Source organism: Geotrypetes seraphini, chromosome 5 (assembly GCF_902459505.1).
Source record: "Geotrypetes seraphini chromosome 5, aGeoSer1.1, whole genome shotgun sequence".
NCBI classification, from domain to species: Eukaryota; Metazoa; Chordata; class Amphibia; order Gymnophiona; family Dermophiidae; genus Geotrypetes; species Geotrypetes seraphini.
In genome coordinates, this window is record NC_047088.1 from 65,609,505 (window position 1) to 65,627,798 (window position 18,294).

The window sequence follows — 18,294 nt, forward strand, 5'->3', positions numbered from 1 at the left end:
TTCTTACACTGAGTAAACTGGGGTTAACAGTAAAGCAACATGTCTTAATGCTAGACACTGTTTATAACTCCTCCCCCTCAATATTTATCATAAATAATGAACTCTAGTAATGTGTAACAAAATAAATTCACAGAAATTAAGAATATTGAGTAAATATAGTATGACAGACTTACAACTTCCAAATTTCAATGGGCATGCATGAACATCCATAGGAAAGTCTTCCAAATGCATAGGGCACTCAGCATGAATGGTTAATCTGAAAGAAAAGTTAAACACTGCTAATAATCAGATTTTTACAGCATCCTTTGGTCAAACAGAATTCTAATATATTCAATCATTTCTATATAGCAAAAAGTTCTTGTTTTTAGTAATCATATTGGCCCAATATTTTTTTAAAAAAACATTTATGTGACTGATAGCAGGGCTGGCCACAGAAATGGTTTCTTGAGAAAAAAATAAATAAATAAACAATTCAAGCTTGTTCATTTGCAAGGTGGCCAAAGTTATTGCTCTAGAAAATATGAGCAGTTTTCAGCAAACAAAGGTCAGGTAAAAAGCATACATGCTTAGCAGTGAAAATTCAGCCACTAAACATATCAATTATCCAAAAGATGAGTAAACAGAATGATAAAAAATGGAATATTTGTGTAAGCCTGCATTGAAAACTTCTCATCCTAACTAAGTTGGGGCAGTGCCCATTGAAGGCTATACACTTAGCCTAGTGATTTTCCACATTTTTTGTTCCAGAAAAATACGGAACAGAAAAAGAAAAATCACTAGACTAAGCGTACAGCCCTTGATGGAGACTGCTCCAACTTAATTGTTTGAGCTGAGAACTTTTCAGTGGCTCCTCATACATAGGTAACTTATGCTAGCACTATGAACAGAAGAACATAAGAATGGCCTTACTGGGTCAGACCAAAGGTCCATCAATCCCAGTAGCCCGTTCTCACGGTGGCCAAACCAGGTCACTAGTACCTGGCCAAAATCCAAAGAGTAGCAACATTCCAGAATCCCAAATAGTAACAAAATATTCTAGAACCTCAAAGAGTATCAAGATTCTATACAGAATCTCAAAGAATAGCAAGATTCCAGAACCCCAAAGAGTAGCAACATTCCATGCTTCCATTCCATGCGCTCACAGCTTGCATCCACTTCTGTTCACACATCATCACAAATAAATAAAATGGTAGCTTCCTTAACTGGACAAAAACTTGTCTGTATTTTAATTATTTAATAACGACTGTAATAATTGATATAATGTATTTAACTTTAGAACTTTAATTCTTGTTTTTCAAGTCCAGCCTTTTGACTTCTCTCTCTTTCCACGATTAGTTGATAATGACCTAGCCATTCATATCTATTTTCAAACCAACCACTCAACCCTTTACATCATTTCTAGTCCAGTGAGATCTACGGTGTCATCAAGGTCTCATCTCTGCTTAAGGCAGTATCACATACAAGCAGATTATCCCTCAATAATAACCCCTCAATAACAATAATCCCTTAGTTATTTATTTATTTTGCCATCACTGCAGGTCATCTGGAAAATGTATTTTTTGCAAATATCACTGCTGCTGTGATACCCAAAATGACCCATTCACCTTAACAAGAGGACAATTCAGCAGAATCCAACTCACAGTATACTCAAAAGTAGCCAACCATAAATTATGCAACTCAAGGGAGGGAAGGGGAGGGACAAATTTCTACCACATCTAAAGTTTTCTCAACTTCCACCCACTACCCTCAATTTTCACAAAGTAACGCCTGCCAAAAATTTCATACAAACGCACAACTTAAGTCACACACCTTTTACTTTATTTCCCAATCAGCTTAGTATCTCTGAACCCTATCTAATAAAATACCTTCATACCTCAGCAACCAATCCATTTTTTTTATTTACCCCCCTTTTACAAAACCATAGTGCATTTTTTAGCACCGGCTGCAGTAGTAACAGCTCTGACGCTCATAGAATTCCTATGAGTGTCGGAGCTGTGACTGCCGCAGCCGGCACTAAAAACCATGCTACAGTTTTGTAAAAGGGGGGGGGGGGGGTTAATTTATTTAATGTATTAATTCTAAATAAATATATTAAACCTACACTTCTCCATCGTCATTCGCGAGGGATACGAGCAGAGCCGGACTGCAAATGCTGAAAAACTGCGATTATCTGGCGCTGACCCACCCCCACCTCCCTGTCGCCTTCCCAGCCTTACAGTAGTCTCGAGAGACTACGGGAACTCCCAGCAGCCATTTCCTCATGGCAATCTGCACGGGGCAGGAGCGTAGGAAGATCGCTCTTGCCCTGAAAACCCTCTAGACCACCAGGTAAGGCCGGGAAGGCGGCAGGGAGGAAAAAAGACTGTTTTTTAAATTTTCCCTCTCCCCAGAAAAAAATCACGATTATATGAAACTGCGAGTGCATGAACCGCGAATGGGGAGGGGGAAGTGTAATATTATTATTCTTCCATCAAATAATTCATATTTAACTTAATCCCAAAATGTATTCCAGTATCTATCACTTCCCGTCTTCCTCCCCCCAGCTAACAACCATTTAAACACTACAGGAGCGAAGCTAATGCTGTATTGCCCATGGATAATTCAATGGGCTCACTATATTCTTATAGCTTAGCACCCTTCTGTGCAGGGCAGAATGCCCCTCCCAAGTTCCTGGATGTTGTAGGTGATTGCTTCCTGGAACAACTTGTCATGGAAAATATGAGAGGAAATGCAATCTAGACTTAGTTCTAAATGGACTACGGGGACCAGCATAGGGTATAGAAGTAGAAGGGATGCTGGGAAAAAGTGATCACATGATCCGCTTCAACCTAGACACAGGAACAAAAAATCGGTCCAGAATGACGGCCACGCCACTAAACTTCCGTAAAAGGAACTACTACTATGAAGGAATGAGAGTCATGGTGAGGAAGAAGATTAGGAAAAGGATAAGCACTGTAAATACGCTAGAGCAAGCATGGTCCTTTTTAAGGACACAGTCACAGAGGTGCAAAATTTATATATACAGTGGTACCTTGGATTACGAGCATAATCCGTTCCAGGAGCATGCTCGTAATCCAAAATGCTCGTTTATCAAAGCGAGTTTCCCCATAGGAAATAAGGGAAACTTGCTTTGATACGTTCCCCCCCCCAAATAACCAGCATTGCTCCCCCCCACTCGCAAAGGCCCCCTCGCTCCAACTGGCACTCCCCCGTGCGAACCGCCCCCCCCACCAGAACAACTTAAACTTACCCCCCCCCCCCCCGTCTGGCACCGGCACGCAGGCACAGATCGTGCCGATGCCTAGAATATCTTCCGGCTTCTGCCTGCCTTGAGCATGCATCTGCGCATGCTCAAGGAGTTCTAATTCTCCCTCTTGCCAAGAATCTCAGCGAGAGGAAGAATTAGAAGTCTTTGAGCATGCACAGATGCATGCTCAAGGCAGGCAGAAGCCGGAAGATCTTCTAGGCACCGGCACAATCTGTGCCTGCATGCCGGTGCCGGTGCCAGACCGGGGGGGGGGGTAAGTTTAAGTTGTTCGGGCGGGGGGCTGGTTCACGTGCAGGGGGGGCTTTGCGAGCGGGGGGAAGCGATGCCGGTTATCAGGGGGGGGGTGCTCGCAAATCGAGTCAACACTCAGTTTGCGAGTCAAAAGTTTGCTGTACTGTGTATTAGAGAATGACACGGGGAAAAAATCTGTCTCCGTCACTGCACCGTCCCCGGCCCACCATCCTCTGCACCGCCCCGTCACCGCCCCGTTCTTTTCACCGCCCCATCACCGTCACCGCCATCCCTTTCACCGCCCCGTCACCGCCACTGCCATCCCATTCACCGCCCCATCACCGTCCCCGTCTAGCACCCATTTTCTTCCCTCCGCTCCCCCATAGTCTGGCATCTGTCTTCTTCCCTTCCAGCGTCTTCTCCCCACTCTGCCTTCCACATTTCCTTTCAGGGTCTGTTCCTCTCTACCCTCTTTCAATGTCTGTTCTATTCCTTTCCACCACCACCCTTCCCTCCCTCCTTTATCATCTGTTCCTTTCTACCACCCTTCTTTCATATCTTCTATCAGTCCCCCCACCATCACTAGCAGTCTCTCTTCTCCCTTACCATGAGCAAATAGAACTTCTGAAAATTGTATTGCTGAGGCATTATTTCTAGTACGCCTTTTTTTCCAGATGGATAATGACATCAATTTTATAATTCTTACTGTCTGCTCTGATTTCATTCACAATTTGGTTTGTGTTTTGTACCTGAGGATTCCATGAGGCATTTAACCTTTTCCTGTCTCTTCTGTGATTTCAAGTTGATTCCTTCAATAATGGAGTCTCAAGGCAGTAGCAGTTTTCTATTTTGGGCTCTTTTGACATTGTTTAACGGATTTCTTGTACATTTAGTGCTGGTCTTCTTTGATGAGGTCACTTCAGAATCTATTTCCAAGGAAGAGAAACTTTTTCCCTTTCACCCCCTCCTTCCTTGTGTGAGCCGGAACACGCGGTCCCCGCAAGCAAGTAATTTTATATCATTTTCATTCTATTCATTCATAGAAATTAAAGTCTAGATAATGCCAGTCACATAACAAAACATGATTTTACAAAAATAATTCCCTGCACAGTCAAGCCTGCAAGGATTACTAGATGTCTTTCAGCAGCTCCCCTCCCTCCCTCCCCCTTACCTTTGTGGCCAAGTCAAAATGATCTACCAACAATAAAATTTTAAAAACACAAAGCACGCTGTACGCAGAGAAAATGTTAATTATCATTTATATTCCGCGGGTTTTCAAAGAGGTCAAGGCAGATGACTTTATGCAATGTCACCTCAGTAACAACTATACAAAAATAGACAAATATTCCCCCTCCCTTTTTACTAAACTGCGATAGCGTTTTTTAGCGCAGGGAGCTGCGCTGAATGCCCCACGCTGCTCTCGACGCTCATAGGCTCCCTGCGCTAAAAACCGCTATTGCGTTTTAGTAAAAGAGGGCCATAGTGCAAAATATAGACAGCAGATATAAATTCTCAAAACGAACACATTTTGATCACTAAGTTGAAAATAAAATCATTTTTCCTACCTTTTTGTCTGGTGATTTCATGAGTCTCTGGTCCTTCTTCTGATCCTTCTTCTTTCTTCTCCTGCCCCCCCCCCCTCTTTCTTTCTCTCTCCCCCTGGCTCCCCTCTTTCTTTCTGCCTTTCTTTCTCTCCCTCTTGACCCCCTCTTTATTTCTGCCTTTCTTTCTCTCTCCTCTTGGTCCCCCTCTTTCTTTCTGCCTTTCTTTCTCTCTCCCCCTGACCCCTCTTTAATTCTGCCTTTCTTTCTCTCTCCCCCTGCCCCCTCTTTATTTTTTCCTTTCTTTTTCTCTCCCCCTAGCCCCCACAAAGCCATAGTGCCAATTTCTCCACTTCCACGATTCTTTCCCTACCCTCACCCCCAAGCCAGCAGCCGATTTCACCCTGCTCCTTCCTCGATGTCCTGATGTCCTGAACTTCATCGGGCAGCAGCAACATTCACAATTCACTGATGTTGCCCGCTTCAGGCCTTCCTCTCTGTCGGGTCCTGTCTTCATGAAAACAGGAAGTAGGCAGGACCCGGCAGAGAACAAGGCCTGAAGCCGGCAACAGCAGCGAATTGTAAACGCTGCTGCTGCCCAAAGAAGGTAATGGAGCACCGAGGCAGACCGCTTCTCCCCCCCTCCCAGCCGAATCCCCGCTGACCCTCCTATCTCCCCCCCCGTGAACCTTTCCGACCCTCCCAGCGAGAGCAGCAAACCTCCTTCGCGGCTTTCTCCTCCCTCTGCCGCGTCACGGATGACATCATCAGTGATGCGGCAGAGGGAGGAGAAAGTCGACGCTACTGGAGGGAGGTTTGCTGCTTTTGCTGGGAGGTTCACTTGGGGGGAGATAGTAGGGTCAGCGGGTGTTCGGCTGGGAGGGGGGAGAAGCGGTCTGCCTCGGTGCTCCAAGGCCTGGCGCCATTACCTTTTTCGCCCCTCCCGCCCCCCCCTTGGTACGCTACTGCTCTCCAGCTCTCCTTAGTTTGCCAATTTTCTTTTTCGGCGACCTGCATGCTTTCAAAGAGCCGCGCATGCGCGGCAGCTCAAAGTTCAATCTTCTGCTCTGCTGCAACTTCCTGTTTCCGGTTGGACCAGAGCAGAAGATTGAATACTGAGCAGCCGCGCGTGCGCGGCTCTTTTGAAAGCGTTCCGGTCGCCGAAAAAGAAAGCCGGCAAACTAAGGTGAGGTGGAGAAAGGAAGCTGGTTAAACGATCGAGCCGGCGTGCGGGTGGGCGGATGGGGGTGCGGGGACCGCACGATCCTTTATGCCTCACTGCGGTGACAAGACCATTCACCGCTCCACGGGGCGGTGATGGCCTTGTCCCCGTCCCCGCAGAGGCTGCTAATTTTCATTCCCCGTTTTTGGCGGGTTACCCGCGGCTAAACGCAGTAGCCGTGGGTAAACCGCCACCGTGTCATTCTCTACTGTGTATCAACAAGGGTTCCAAGAGGAAGAAGAACAAGGAACTGGTGTGGCTCAATGTAGCAGAGAAGGAAGCAATCAGAGACAAGAAGACTTTGTTTAAGGAATGGAAAAGGACAAAAAAGGAAGAAAACTGGAAAAATCGCAAACATCAAAGCAAGTGCCATAAGACGGTAAGAGAGGCCAAAAAAAATAGCTAAAGAGGCCAAAAAACTTTAAGCCATTCTTTTGATACATTATGAGGAAACAACCCGCGAAGGAAGCGGTGGGGCCGTTAGATGACCAGGAAATAAAGGGACTACTAAAGGAGGACAAAGCCATCGCAGACAAACCGAACACGTTTTTTGCATCTGTAGTTACCGAAGAGGATATAGCCAATATACCGGAAGCCGACAAGCTATACACAGGAAATGAAGATGGGAAACTGACAGGGCCGACGGTCAGTCTAGAGGAGGTATGCAGACAGATTGATAGGCTTAAAAGCGATAAATCCCCAGGACCAGATAGCATCAACCCAAGTGTAATCAAGGAACTAAAAGGGGTAATAGCTGAACTGCTACAACTAATAGCAAATCAGGAATCGATCAAATCAGGAAGCGATCAAATCAGGAAAGATTCCAGAAGACTGGAAAGTGGAGAATGTTACGCAGATCTTCAAGAAAGGTTCAAAGGGAGAACTGGGAAACTACAGACCGGTGAGTCTGACTTCGGTACTGGGAAAGATGGTAGAGGTGCTGATTAAGGACCACATCATCGATCACCTTGACGGACAGAAACTGATGAGGACCAGCCAGCCTGGCTTCAGCAAAGGAAGATCTTGCTTGACAAACTTACTGCACTTCTTCGAAGGAGTAAGTGAGCAGACAGACAAGGGTGTCCCGGTCAACATCGTATATCTAGATTTTCAGAAGGCGTTCGACGAGGTTCCACATGAATGTCTACTTCAAAAAATTGTGAACCATGGGATCAAGGGTGATATACTCACATGGATTAAAAATTGGTTGGTGGATAGGAAACAGAAAGTGGGGGGTGAATGGACAATACTCGGACTGGAAAAGTATCACGAGTGGAATGCCGCAGTGTTTGGTGCTCGGGCCTTTGCTCTTCAACATATTTATAAATGACTTAGAAATTGGCACAACAAGTGAGGTGATTACCGTATTTTCGCGGATATAACGCGCGCGTTATACGTGATTTTACGTACCGCGCATACCCCTCGCGCGTTATATGCCTGAGCGCGGTATACAAAAGTTTTTAAACATAGTTCCCACCCCGCCCGACGCCCGAATCACCCCCCCAGCAGGACCGCTCGCACCCCCACCCCGAACGACCGCTCGCACGCGCTCCCACCCGCACCCGCATCCACGATCGGAGCAAGAGGGAGCCCAAGCCCTCTTGCCCGGCCGACTCCCCGACGTCCGATACATCCCCCTCCCCCCGGCAGGACCACTCGCACCCTCACCCCGAAGGACCGCCGACTCCCCAACAATATCGGGCCAGGAGGGAGCCCAAACCCTCCTGGCCACGGCGACCCCCTAACCCCACCCCGCACTACATTACGGGCAGGAGGGATCCCAGGCCCTCCTGCCCTCGACGCAAACCCCCCTCCCTCCAACGACCGCCCCCCCCCCAAGAACCTCCGCCCGTCCCCCAGCCGACCCGCGACCCCCCTGGCCGACCCCCACGACACCCCCACCCGCCTTCCCCGTACCTTTGTGTAGTTGGGCCAGAAGGGAGCCCAAACCCTCCTGGCCACGGCGACCCCCTAACCCCACCCCGCACTACATTACGGGCAGGAGGGATCCCAGGCCCTCCTGCCCTCGACGCAAACCCCCCTCCCCCCCAGCCGACCCGCGACCCCCCTGGCCGACCCCCACGACCCCCCCACCCCCCTTCCCCGTACCTTTGGAAGTTGGCCGGACAGACGGGAGCCAAACCCGCCTGTCCGGCAGGCAGCCAACGAAGGAATGAGGCCGGATTGGCCCATCCGTCCTAAAGCTCCGCCTACTGGTGGGGCCTAAGGCGCGTGGGCCAATCAGAATAGGCCCTGGAGCCTTAGGTCCCACCTGGGGGCGCGGCCTGAGGCACATGGGCCAAACCCGACCATGTGTCTCAGGCCGCGCCCCCAGGTGGGACCTAAGGCTCCAGGGCCTATTCTGATTGGCCCACGCGCCTTAGGCCCCACCAGTAGGCAGAGCTTTAGGACGGATGGGCCAATCCGGCCTCATTCCTTCGTTGGCTGCCTGCCGGACAGGCGGGTTTGGCTCCCGTCTGTCCGGCCAACTTCCAAAGGTACGGGGAAGGGGGGTGGGGGGGGCGTGGGGGTCGGCCAGGGGGGTCGCGGGTCGGCTGGGGGGGAGGGGGGTTTGCGTCGAGGGCAGGAGGGCCTGGGATCCCTCCTGCCCGTAATGTAGTGCGGGGTGGGGTTAGGGGGTCGCCGTGGTCAGGAGGGTTTGGGCTCCCTTCTGGCCCAACTACACAAAGGTACGGGGAAGGCGGGTGGGGGTGTCGTGGGGGTCAGCCAGGGGGGTCGCGGGTCGGCTGGGGGATGGGCGGAGGTTCTTGGGGGGGGGGCGGTCGTTGGGGGGAGGGGGTTTGCGTCGAGGGCAGGAGGGCCTGGGATCCCTCCTGCCCGTAATGTAGTGCGGGGTGGGGTTAGGGGGTCGCCGTGGCCAGGAGGGTTTGGGCTCCCTCCTGGCCCGATATTGTTGGGGAGTCGGCGGTCCTTCGGGGTGAGGGTGCGAGTGGTCCTGCCGGTGGGGGGGGATGTATCGGACGTCGGGGGGGGCATCAGGCTTTCAGGATGGGGACAGACCTTCAAGGGGGGACAGGACTTCAAGGGAGGACAGTGCACGGAAGTCAGGGGGGGTGAACGGAGAGTCGGGACAGCGCACGGAAAGTCAGGGCGGGCGAAAGGAGAGTCGGGCAGCATGCGCGTTATATGCCTGAGCGCGGTATAGAAAAGTTTTTGTACATATCATCGTGATTTCTGCGCGCTATACCCCTGTGCGCGTTTTACAATGGTGCGCGTTATATCCGCGAAAATACGGTAAATTTGCGGATGATACTAAGTTATTCAGAGTAGGGAGGACACAGAAGGATTGCGAAGATCTTCAAAGAGACATAAATAAGCTCGAGGAATGGGCTGCGAAATGGCAAATGAGGTTCAACGTGGATAAGTGCAAGGTGATGCATGTCGGTCACCAAAATCATATGCATGAATAAAGATGTCCAGTGCTATACTCAGAGAGAGCCCCCAGAAAAGACACTTGGGAGTACTTGTGGACAAGTCAATAAAACCGTCTGCGCAATGTGCGGTGGCGGCGAAAAGGGCAAACATAATGCTAGGAATGATTAAGAAGAGGATCACAAACAGATCTGAAAAGGTTATCATGCCGTTATACCGGGCCATGGTATGACCCCACCTGGACTACTGCGTCTAACACTGGTCGCCATACATGAAAAAGGACATAGTACTACTCGAAAGGGTCCAGAAAAGAGCGACAAAAATGTTTAAGGGGCTGGGGGAGTTGCCGTGCAAAAAGAGGCTAGAGAAACTGGGCCTCTTCTCCCTTGAAAAGAGAAGACTGAGAGGGGACATTATTGAAACAGTCAAGATATTGAAGGGAACTGACTTAGTAGAGACAGAGAGATTGTTCACCCTCTCCAAGGTGAAGAGAACGAGAGGGCACTCGCTTAAGTTAAAAGGGGAAAAATTCTGTACAAACATAAGGAAGTTCTTCTTCACCCAGAGAGTGGTAGAGGTCTGGAACACTCTCCCGGAGGCTGTTATAGGAGAAAACACCCTTCAGGGATTCATGACAAGGTTGGATAAGTTCCTACTGAAACAGAAAATAAGCAAGTAAGGCTAGACTCAAATAGGGCACTGGTCTTTGACCTAAGGGCTGCCATGTGAGTAGACTGCTGGGCACGATGGACCACTGGTCTGACCCAGCAGCAGCAAATCTTATGTTCTTTCAGTATATGCAATAGGAGATCCTTCTCCACTGCTATCCCACTGTCAACCAGTGTACCTCAAGGCTCTGTCTCGGGACATCTCCTTTTCTTCATATATACACTCTCTCTTGGTGCATCAATCTTCCATGGTTTCAGTATCACCTCTATACTGATGACTTCCAGATCTACCTCTCCATATCAGATATCTCTATAGAAATCTAGACCCAATTCTCAGCTTGCCTATCCGATGTTTCCCCGCCATCTAAACCTGAATATGGCAAAGACTAAGCTCCTTATCTTTCTATCTAAACTCCCCTCCCCTCATTCTGTTTCTGTGGACAACACTTTCCTCCTCCCTGTCTTGTCAGTTTACAATCTTGGGGTCATCTTTGACTTCTCTTCTTCCCCACTCAGATCCAACAAACTGCTAAAGCCTGCCACTTCTTCCTCGATAAAATTACCAAAATTCAACCTCTCCAAGTGAGCACACTACCAAACTCTTATCCACACTTTCATCATCTCTCACTTAGACTACTGCAACTTGCTTCTCTCAGGTCTTCTGCTCAACCATTCCTTTCCCCTCCAATCCCTGCAAAATTCTGCTGCATGATTTATATTCCGCGAGAGCCACCATACTCAAATTACCCCTCTCCTCAAGTCACTTCATTGGCTGCCCATTCATTTCTGAATAAAATTAATACTCCTCTTACTAACCTTCAAGTGCATTTACTCTGTAGCTCTTCAATATATCTCCTCACTTATTCCCCCTAAGCTCCTCCCATGAACTCCGTTCATTACATTACATCATCATTTGTATTCCACCAAAGTCCTTATGAGTTCATTGGCTGATCACATATGTTTCAAGATAGAAATATCTTACATAAAAATGTTTTTAAAATCTTCCTAAAAACCATATAACACACTTCTGGTCTAATTAAAAACAGTGAATCATTCCAATCTAGCGATGTCTGATAATAAAAAGATGTATTCCATTGCATAAATGACTTAATTTGTTTTGTGGAGGGAAATTGAAGGTAAAACTGCTTCCTTAAAGCATGTCCTGATTTACCTACTGATAAGAAACCTAATTCCAATAGATACAATGGCCCTTGACCATATAAAATATTAAAAACCATTATACAAGGCTTAAAATATATCCTTGTGTGGCAACCAATGTAATTTAATAATATATGATGCAATTCTGTCATGTTCAAAGATCAAATAGATCACCCTGACTGCAATATTCTGTACTGTCTGTAGTCTCTTCAAAAGTCCCTTTGCACTTCCCAGGTATATTATATTATAATAATCCATCAAAGAAAGTATTGAACTATAAGTGATTGAACTATAATTACAAACACTGCTGTATAAAAATATTTATGTACTGCTCGTGATTTCCTTAAAAGGCCATAAGCTTCCCTACTAACCAATTTAATCTGATGTTCCTTAGTCAACAAATTATCCAATTGAACTCCTCACACTCTAGGTTGCATATTAAAGACATAATTATTCTGAGCCATAGGCGTTGTAAAAGGGGAGGGCACAGGGGCCATGGCCTTCCCCCAAATTCTCGGTCACTGTGGTTTTGGTCCTCCCACCCACCCTTCTCCCAGTGTTTGCTTAAATCTTCAGGCAGCTACCACGCAGCCACTGCACAGCATCAAACAGCAGGCCTGTCCCAGAACCCTTCATTCTACTTCCAAGGGCAGACCTCCTCGTAGATGCTGCACAGCAGCTGCTGTAGATTTAAAACTAAAGTGCCAGGAGGTGGGTGGGGGTTTAGAGGGCCCCTCCCAAAATAAAGCAGTGTTCCACTGCCTATGTTCTAATCTATAGTTGACAGCCGATCTGATCTTGCTAGATCCTGAGAACCCAACCAGAGAAACTATCTGTATCCTTCTCCTCCACCGCCAACTCCAGACTCCATCCCTTCTATCTTGCTGTGCCGTATGCATGGAACAGACTGCCTGAGTCATTACATCAGGCTCCATCTCTAGCAATATTCAAATCCAAACTAAAAGCCCACTTTTTTGAGGTTGCTTTCAACTCCTAACTCCCACTTTACTATAAAATTACCTATATCCATCCTATCATTCTCCCTGCAAAGAACACCCCAACCCCTATATGTCCTCTGTCTGTCCAAATTAAATTGGAAGCTGTTCAGAGCAGAGACCTTCTATTATGTCAAATGTACAGCACTACATATACCTTTCAGCACAAGTATGATAGGTTAAGCTTTGTTAAGCTTTATTTCGTGCTCCAGCAGTATCCCCGAACCTGATGTAGGAACAAAATGTTATAATACCAAAAAAGCTAAGTCAACTATAATGATATATGGATATATAGAAACTGAAAAAAAATAAGATTAAGAATAAGATTTAAAAGAGGTTAAAATCACACATTAAAATGGATCAATGAGGAGTGCTGCCACACCATAGCTGTTGCTTTGGTTGGCGTTCTGAGAATTCCATAACGAATGAATGTGAATATTTTGAAGATAACGCTACTGTATGATTTATTGATATATTTGGACATTTCATCATTATTGCCATATATTACTCAGTGCCTTTTCACTCTGGGCATACAGCAGCACTGAAAAGGCCAAAGCTGTTTTTAGATATGTCTAAAACCCGTTTTGATTATTGGCACTTGGACGACCTGTCTTTTAGGTGTCCAAGTACCGATTTAGATGTATTTCCATTTCAATTATGTGCCTCATAGTTAATAGAATAGACAAACTAACTTATGCCAGCAATTTGGCACAGCAATGCATCTTTGTGCAAAACCTTCTATAATGACCTAGGCATGCCCTGAAACCATTAAACAACTTGTGCTGAGCATGCTCCATTATAGCACCTACATCTTGCAGCCAGGTTATAGGATTGCCCCATTACTGCATAGAAGAGTTCATTTTTCACAATCACAGACAATTAAGCTAATTTTTAAACTGAATAATTATTTTAGATGTGTAAGCCAATTGCTAATGAACAAATGAAAATCAGTATTTTGCATGGTAGCCCAGATTCTTTAAATCAATGGTTCCCAACCCTGTCCTGGAGGACCACCAGCCAGTCGAGTTTTTGGGATAGTCCTAATGAATATGCATGAGAGAGATTTTCATACAATGGAGGTGAAAGGCATGCAAATCTGCTCCATGCATATTCATTAGGGCTATCTTGAAAACCTGGCTGGTGGTCCTCCAGGACAGGGTTGGGAACCACTGCTTTAAATGACACCTAAAGTTAGGCACCTAGATCGGCAAGCCTAACCTATCTAGACTCCTAATTTCATTTTCTTAATTGGTTTAAATGGTGCTGATAATTGAAAACACCATTAAAAAAAATTAATTAGCTGAAAGGTACCTAACTCAGCAGGCGCTTAAAACTTCAATGTAGGCATCAATACCTAGGTGCCTACCAGTGAGTAGACATGGTTAGGGGCAGATTCTGAGCAGATTTTGGACATGGTTTGACTTAGGCACCAGTAGGCACCTAACTTAGGCGCACTCATCTAGGCCAAGAAAGCCCTGACTTGAATGGCAGTGCTCCTAAGGATTCAATACCTACTGGTGCCTAAGACCGCTTAGACACCACTAGGTGTGATTCTATAAACGGTGTCTAGTGGGTGACTGACAATCACATTCAGCGGCACCTAGGAGTTACGCGCTGTTTAGAGAACTAAGGCCAATATGCCCAGCTGAAAGAATGACATCTTCAAATAGATAGATATTTGATGATGTCATTCTTTCAGATGAAAAAAAACTGCACACTGATATGTACAAGATGCAGGCAATGTTAATTATACCCAATATTTAATGCAGTTAATGATACCACCTTATTACAATCCAAGGGACCCGACACGGTCTGTGTTTCGGAGAACACATCTTCTTCAGGGGTCCATGGTAGATAAGGTATAAAATAAACCGCAATAAAAAGGTATAAGTAAAGCTGGCCTTAGTTCTATAAACAGAGCATAACTCCTAGGTGCTGCTGAGCAAGAAACAAGATTATTTCAACAAGAAATACCTTTGAAACTGGTTGTGCATTTCAGAGACACTGGAAGTCCCACAGGAAAGTTGATTGCCACCTTTAAATCTAAGTACAGAAACTCAGATTGTGAGCCCACTAGGAGCAGAGAAAGTGAACGTTCCTGTATGTAATATGTAATCTGCTTTGGTTCTAACACAGAAAGACAGTATATTAAGAATCTAATAAACATAGCCATAAGTATAATTGTAAGAACAGTGATTTTGCTAAAGGAAAGCAAGTTGGCACAGTGACAACCATTGAAAGCTGCTACTAACACAGTGTCTTTCTCTTTGCTGTGCACTAAATATGACTTCCAAGAGGTAGTTTCTTTCACTATAAATGACTATTGAGATGGTCTGATCTACTGTATTTTTCTTTTTTTTTTGCGCGGGGGAGGGGGGGGCAAGATTTTGACAAGCTTGTTTATGACTTGATGAATTTGGGGAGTTTGGCAGACAAATGATTAAAATCAACAGGCACTGATTAATGTCATTGTTTTCTGTGGTATGCATCTCCCCATTAATTTTAAGTGAGATTCACTGTCAGACACATGAACAGTGAATACTAAATTGTAAAATGTTGATTAATGGTTATCATTAGACACAGCATAAGAAGGTTTAGGTAGTTTTTTTCTGCAACTGAATTTAAGTTTGTGGTATATTTTGGGCTTTAGGTATCTGGCTAATCAGAGTCTTAGGCCACTCCCAGTGCATCCCAGAATGCACTGGGAAGGAGGCTTAAGACTCCAGTTGGCCCGGGTGCCTAAAGCACCTCCTATGGGAGGGGCCTTAGGCACCTGGGCCAATTAGGGCCTTAGGCCCCTCCCCGGTGTATCCCAGGATGTACCAGGAAATGGAAGATTCGCCATTCTGAAGAGGTGGGCATGGCAGCTAGAGGGAGTAGGCATTCCTCTGGCTAGCCTTCCTGTTAAAGGTGTCCATGTGGGCTTTGGGGGGGGGGATTCTGGGGGGGTGTCTGCAGGAGGAAGTGGGCATCCCTCCTGCCAGGGATTGTTTAGGGGTTTGTGGCAGGAGAGAGTGGGCATCCCTTCTGCCGCAGACATCATAGGGAGTTTCAGGGGTGGCAGTGGGATGGAGTGGGCATCCCTCCTGCAGGCCACCTTGCAGTGGGGTTCAGGTGTTCCCTGACACTGCCGCTCAGCTGATTGCAGCAAAGAGATTCCTTTGCCGCGATCAGCTCAGTAGAAACACGATTCTCTAAATGGCATCTGTGACATGGACACCGGTTAAAGAATCAGGTTGGTGTTTCTTGTTAGGACGCCAATGTGCCATTCTCAAGTTTCAAATTTAATAACATTTTGATATACCACCTTTGATATACCATTTATTTCAAGGTGGTTATATATTTTAAAATAGGGCAGAAACAGATAATATAATTTAACATAACTTTAACAAAATAAACATACACGATTAGATAAAAACAATGACATACATGACTAGACAAACGGGTTCAAGTGGAAAAGAAGGGGAGAACTACATTGATGAAAGAAAAGTAAGATATTAAAGGTATAAACAAAAGGGTGGGGTTAAAAACAAGTAAGTCTCAAAAGCCACTTAAGTAGCTGCTGAGACCAGGCATCCTATACAGAATCAGTCCCTTAGACTTCAATGTTGCTTTTCCAGCCTTGATGTTCTATCTAAAATGTCTAATCTAATAAAGCTATATGTTAGTGATTCAGAGAGAAGTGACTAAGGACTACACTAACAATTGGTTAAGATTTATCAATTGATTGCAAAAAATAACCAATAGCCATTACGGCTGCAGAGGCAGTGAACCAACAAATTTTTAGCCTATCTAAAATGTGGCATCAAACTATCAAATAAGGGAGGTGTTTTTGTCTACGTAACTTTAAATGCCAATACCAAGATCATATATTGAATCCAATATTTTATTGGCAACCAACAGAGACTAATCAAGGATGGGTGGGCATTCTTACTAGAGTCACTAACAACCCGGGCAGCAGTATTTTCTTTATCAGTTGTTAGATTCTTGTAGCGCAGTTTTTAGTGCCAGCCACAGTGGTAACAGCTCCGCCGCACATACTGTAGGAATTGTAGGAGCTGTTACCGCCTTGGCTGGGCCTAAAAACCATGCTACAGTTTTGTAAAAGAAGGGGCTAATGTTAACAGTGAAAATCAGAATAAATAATTCAGATTATACACTGTACCATGCAGCAGCAGGACAAGTAGCCACATGAAATGTTTCCTCTAAGGATTGCAAAGTAATCAACAAGCCACTGTTATTCAGTCTGACAAGTCATATACTGGTTTGTCTAATACAACTAACTTAAAGGACAAGCAAGTATTGAATGCATCTACCCTTGGGGGTGCATCTATCATATGTATGGACCTTCAGGCAGATTGCTGCCTGAAGGTCCATACATATGATAGATGCACCCCCAAGGGTAGATGCATTCATTACTTGCATGTCCTTTAAGTTAGTTGTATTAGATAAACCAGTATATGACTCCTCTAAGGATTGGCCAGGTGTGTGCAAATTTATTTTCAGTTGAGTGACAAGTTCTAAAAACCAATAATTTTCCAAATTTGCAAGTATTTTTGTGAACAGCCATGTAAAATCTGGGCGCAACACTCCTAGAATATACGAGTGATTGCTCACATGCTCAGCTTAGTGGGAACATAGGTCACATGTCTAACAAGCAATTTGCTACACATACAATTGACACTCAAACAACACTAGCGATTAGGGATTTCAAATCAGATCTTCTACATATGCATCAGTATACAAAAGAGCTCTAATGGGAACTGGCATAATATGACAGACATAACCCTCCCAAATTCTAAATATGGTGCTTGGAATTATGTGTGCAGAATTGAATAATGAGCCAATTAGCACTGATAATTGGGCTCACTACTTTCTTTTTTTCTTTAGTTTTAATAAAATATGTATGTTCAGGAATGGGTCAGTTTTTAATTTTTTTTTTTTTTTTTTTTTAAATGTGAGAATCATGCATTCATCTGTATCAAAAGGTTTGAATACACTATGGGCTCCTTTTACAAAGCCGCGTTCACGATTTAACACGCGTAATAGTGTGCACTAATTTGCCGGCCACGCTAGCCGCTACTGCCTCCTCTTGAGCAGGTGGTAGTTTTTCGGCTAGCACGGGGGTTAGCATGTGCTAAAAAGGTGCGTACGATAAAGCCGCTAACGCGGCTTCGTAAAAGGAGCCCTATGTAACAAAAAACTAGGCATCTTGAAGAACTAGCAGTATAAATTTAATCCAATGAGTATGGTTGGGAGGTCATCAGAGACTTCAACATGGTGGCGGTTTTACCAAGTTCTCCTGCAATCTTTGCCTTTGGAACAGCAGGGACACAAAGCTGTACTATCAAAGGCAGGACTGGCCAGAGTGGACAAAGTTCTCTCTGGGGAGAAACAGTGTCAAATGGGAAGCACTGGTGGACCCCCAGAAGGTGCTGATGCCACTGCTACACATCAAACTGGGCCCAATGAAACAATTTGTAAGAGCTCCAGATGAGGAGCTGGCAGCCTTCAAGTACCTTCAAGACATTTCCCCTAATCTGTCTAGGGCAGGGGTCTCAAAGTCCCTTCTTGAGGGCCGCAATCCAGTCGTGTTTTCAGGATTTCCCCAATGAATATGCATGAGATCTATATGCATGCATTGCTTTCAATGCATATTCATTGGGGAAATCCTGAAAACCCGACTGAATTGCGGCCCTGAAGGAAGGACTTTGAGATCCCTGATCTAGGGCATAGTTGAAGCTGGTGTCTTTGTCGGAGCACAGCCAAAGAAGATCCTGGAATGCAAGGAATTTCCCAAGAAGCTAACTAGTGTGAC

The 18,294-nt window shown here is 45.6% G+C and overlaps 1 protein-coding gene across 2 annotated transcripts in view; it reads right to left on the bottom strand.

The window, feature by feature from the left end:
- Window positions 1-18,294, bottom strand: part of LOC117361261 (gamma-aminobutyric acid receptor subunit alpha-3-like) — a 310,400-nt gene that overhangs the window by 88,277 nt on the left and 203,829 nt on the right. For both annotated transcript variants that reach the window (XM_033946357.1, XM_033946358.1), the window contains exon 5: window positions 174-256. In XM_033946357.1, the coding sequence (XP_033802248.1) occupies window positions 174-256 (83 nt within the window). The remainder of the gene's footprint in view (window positions 1-173; window positions 257-18,294) is intronic.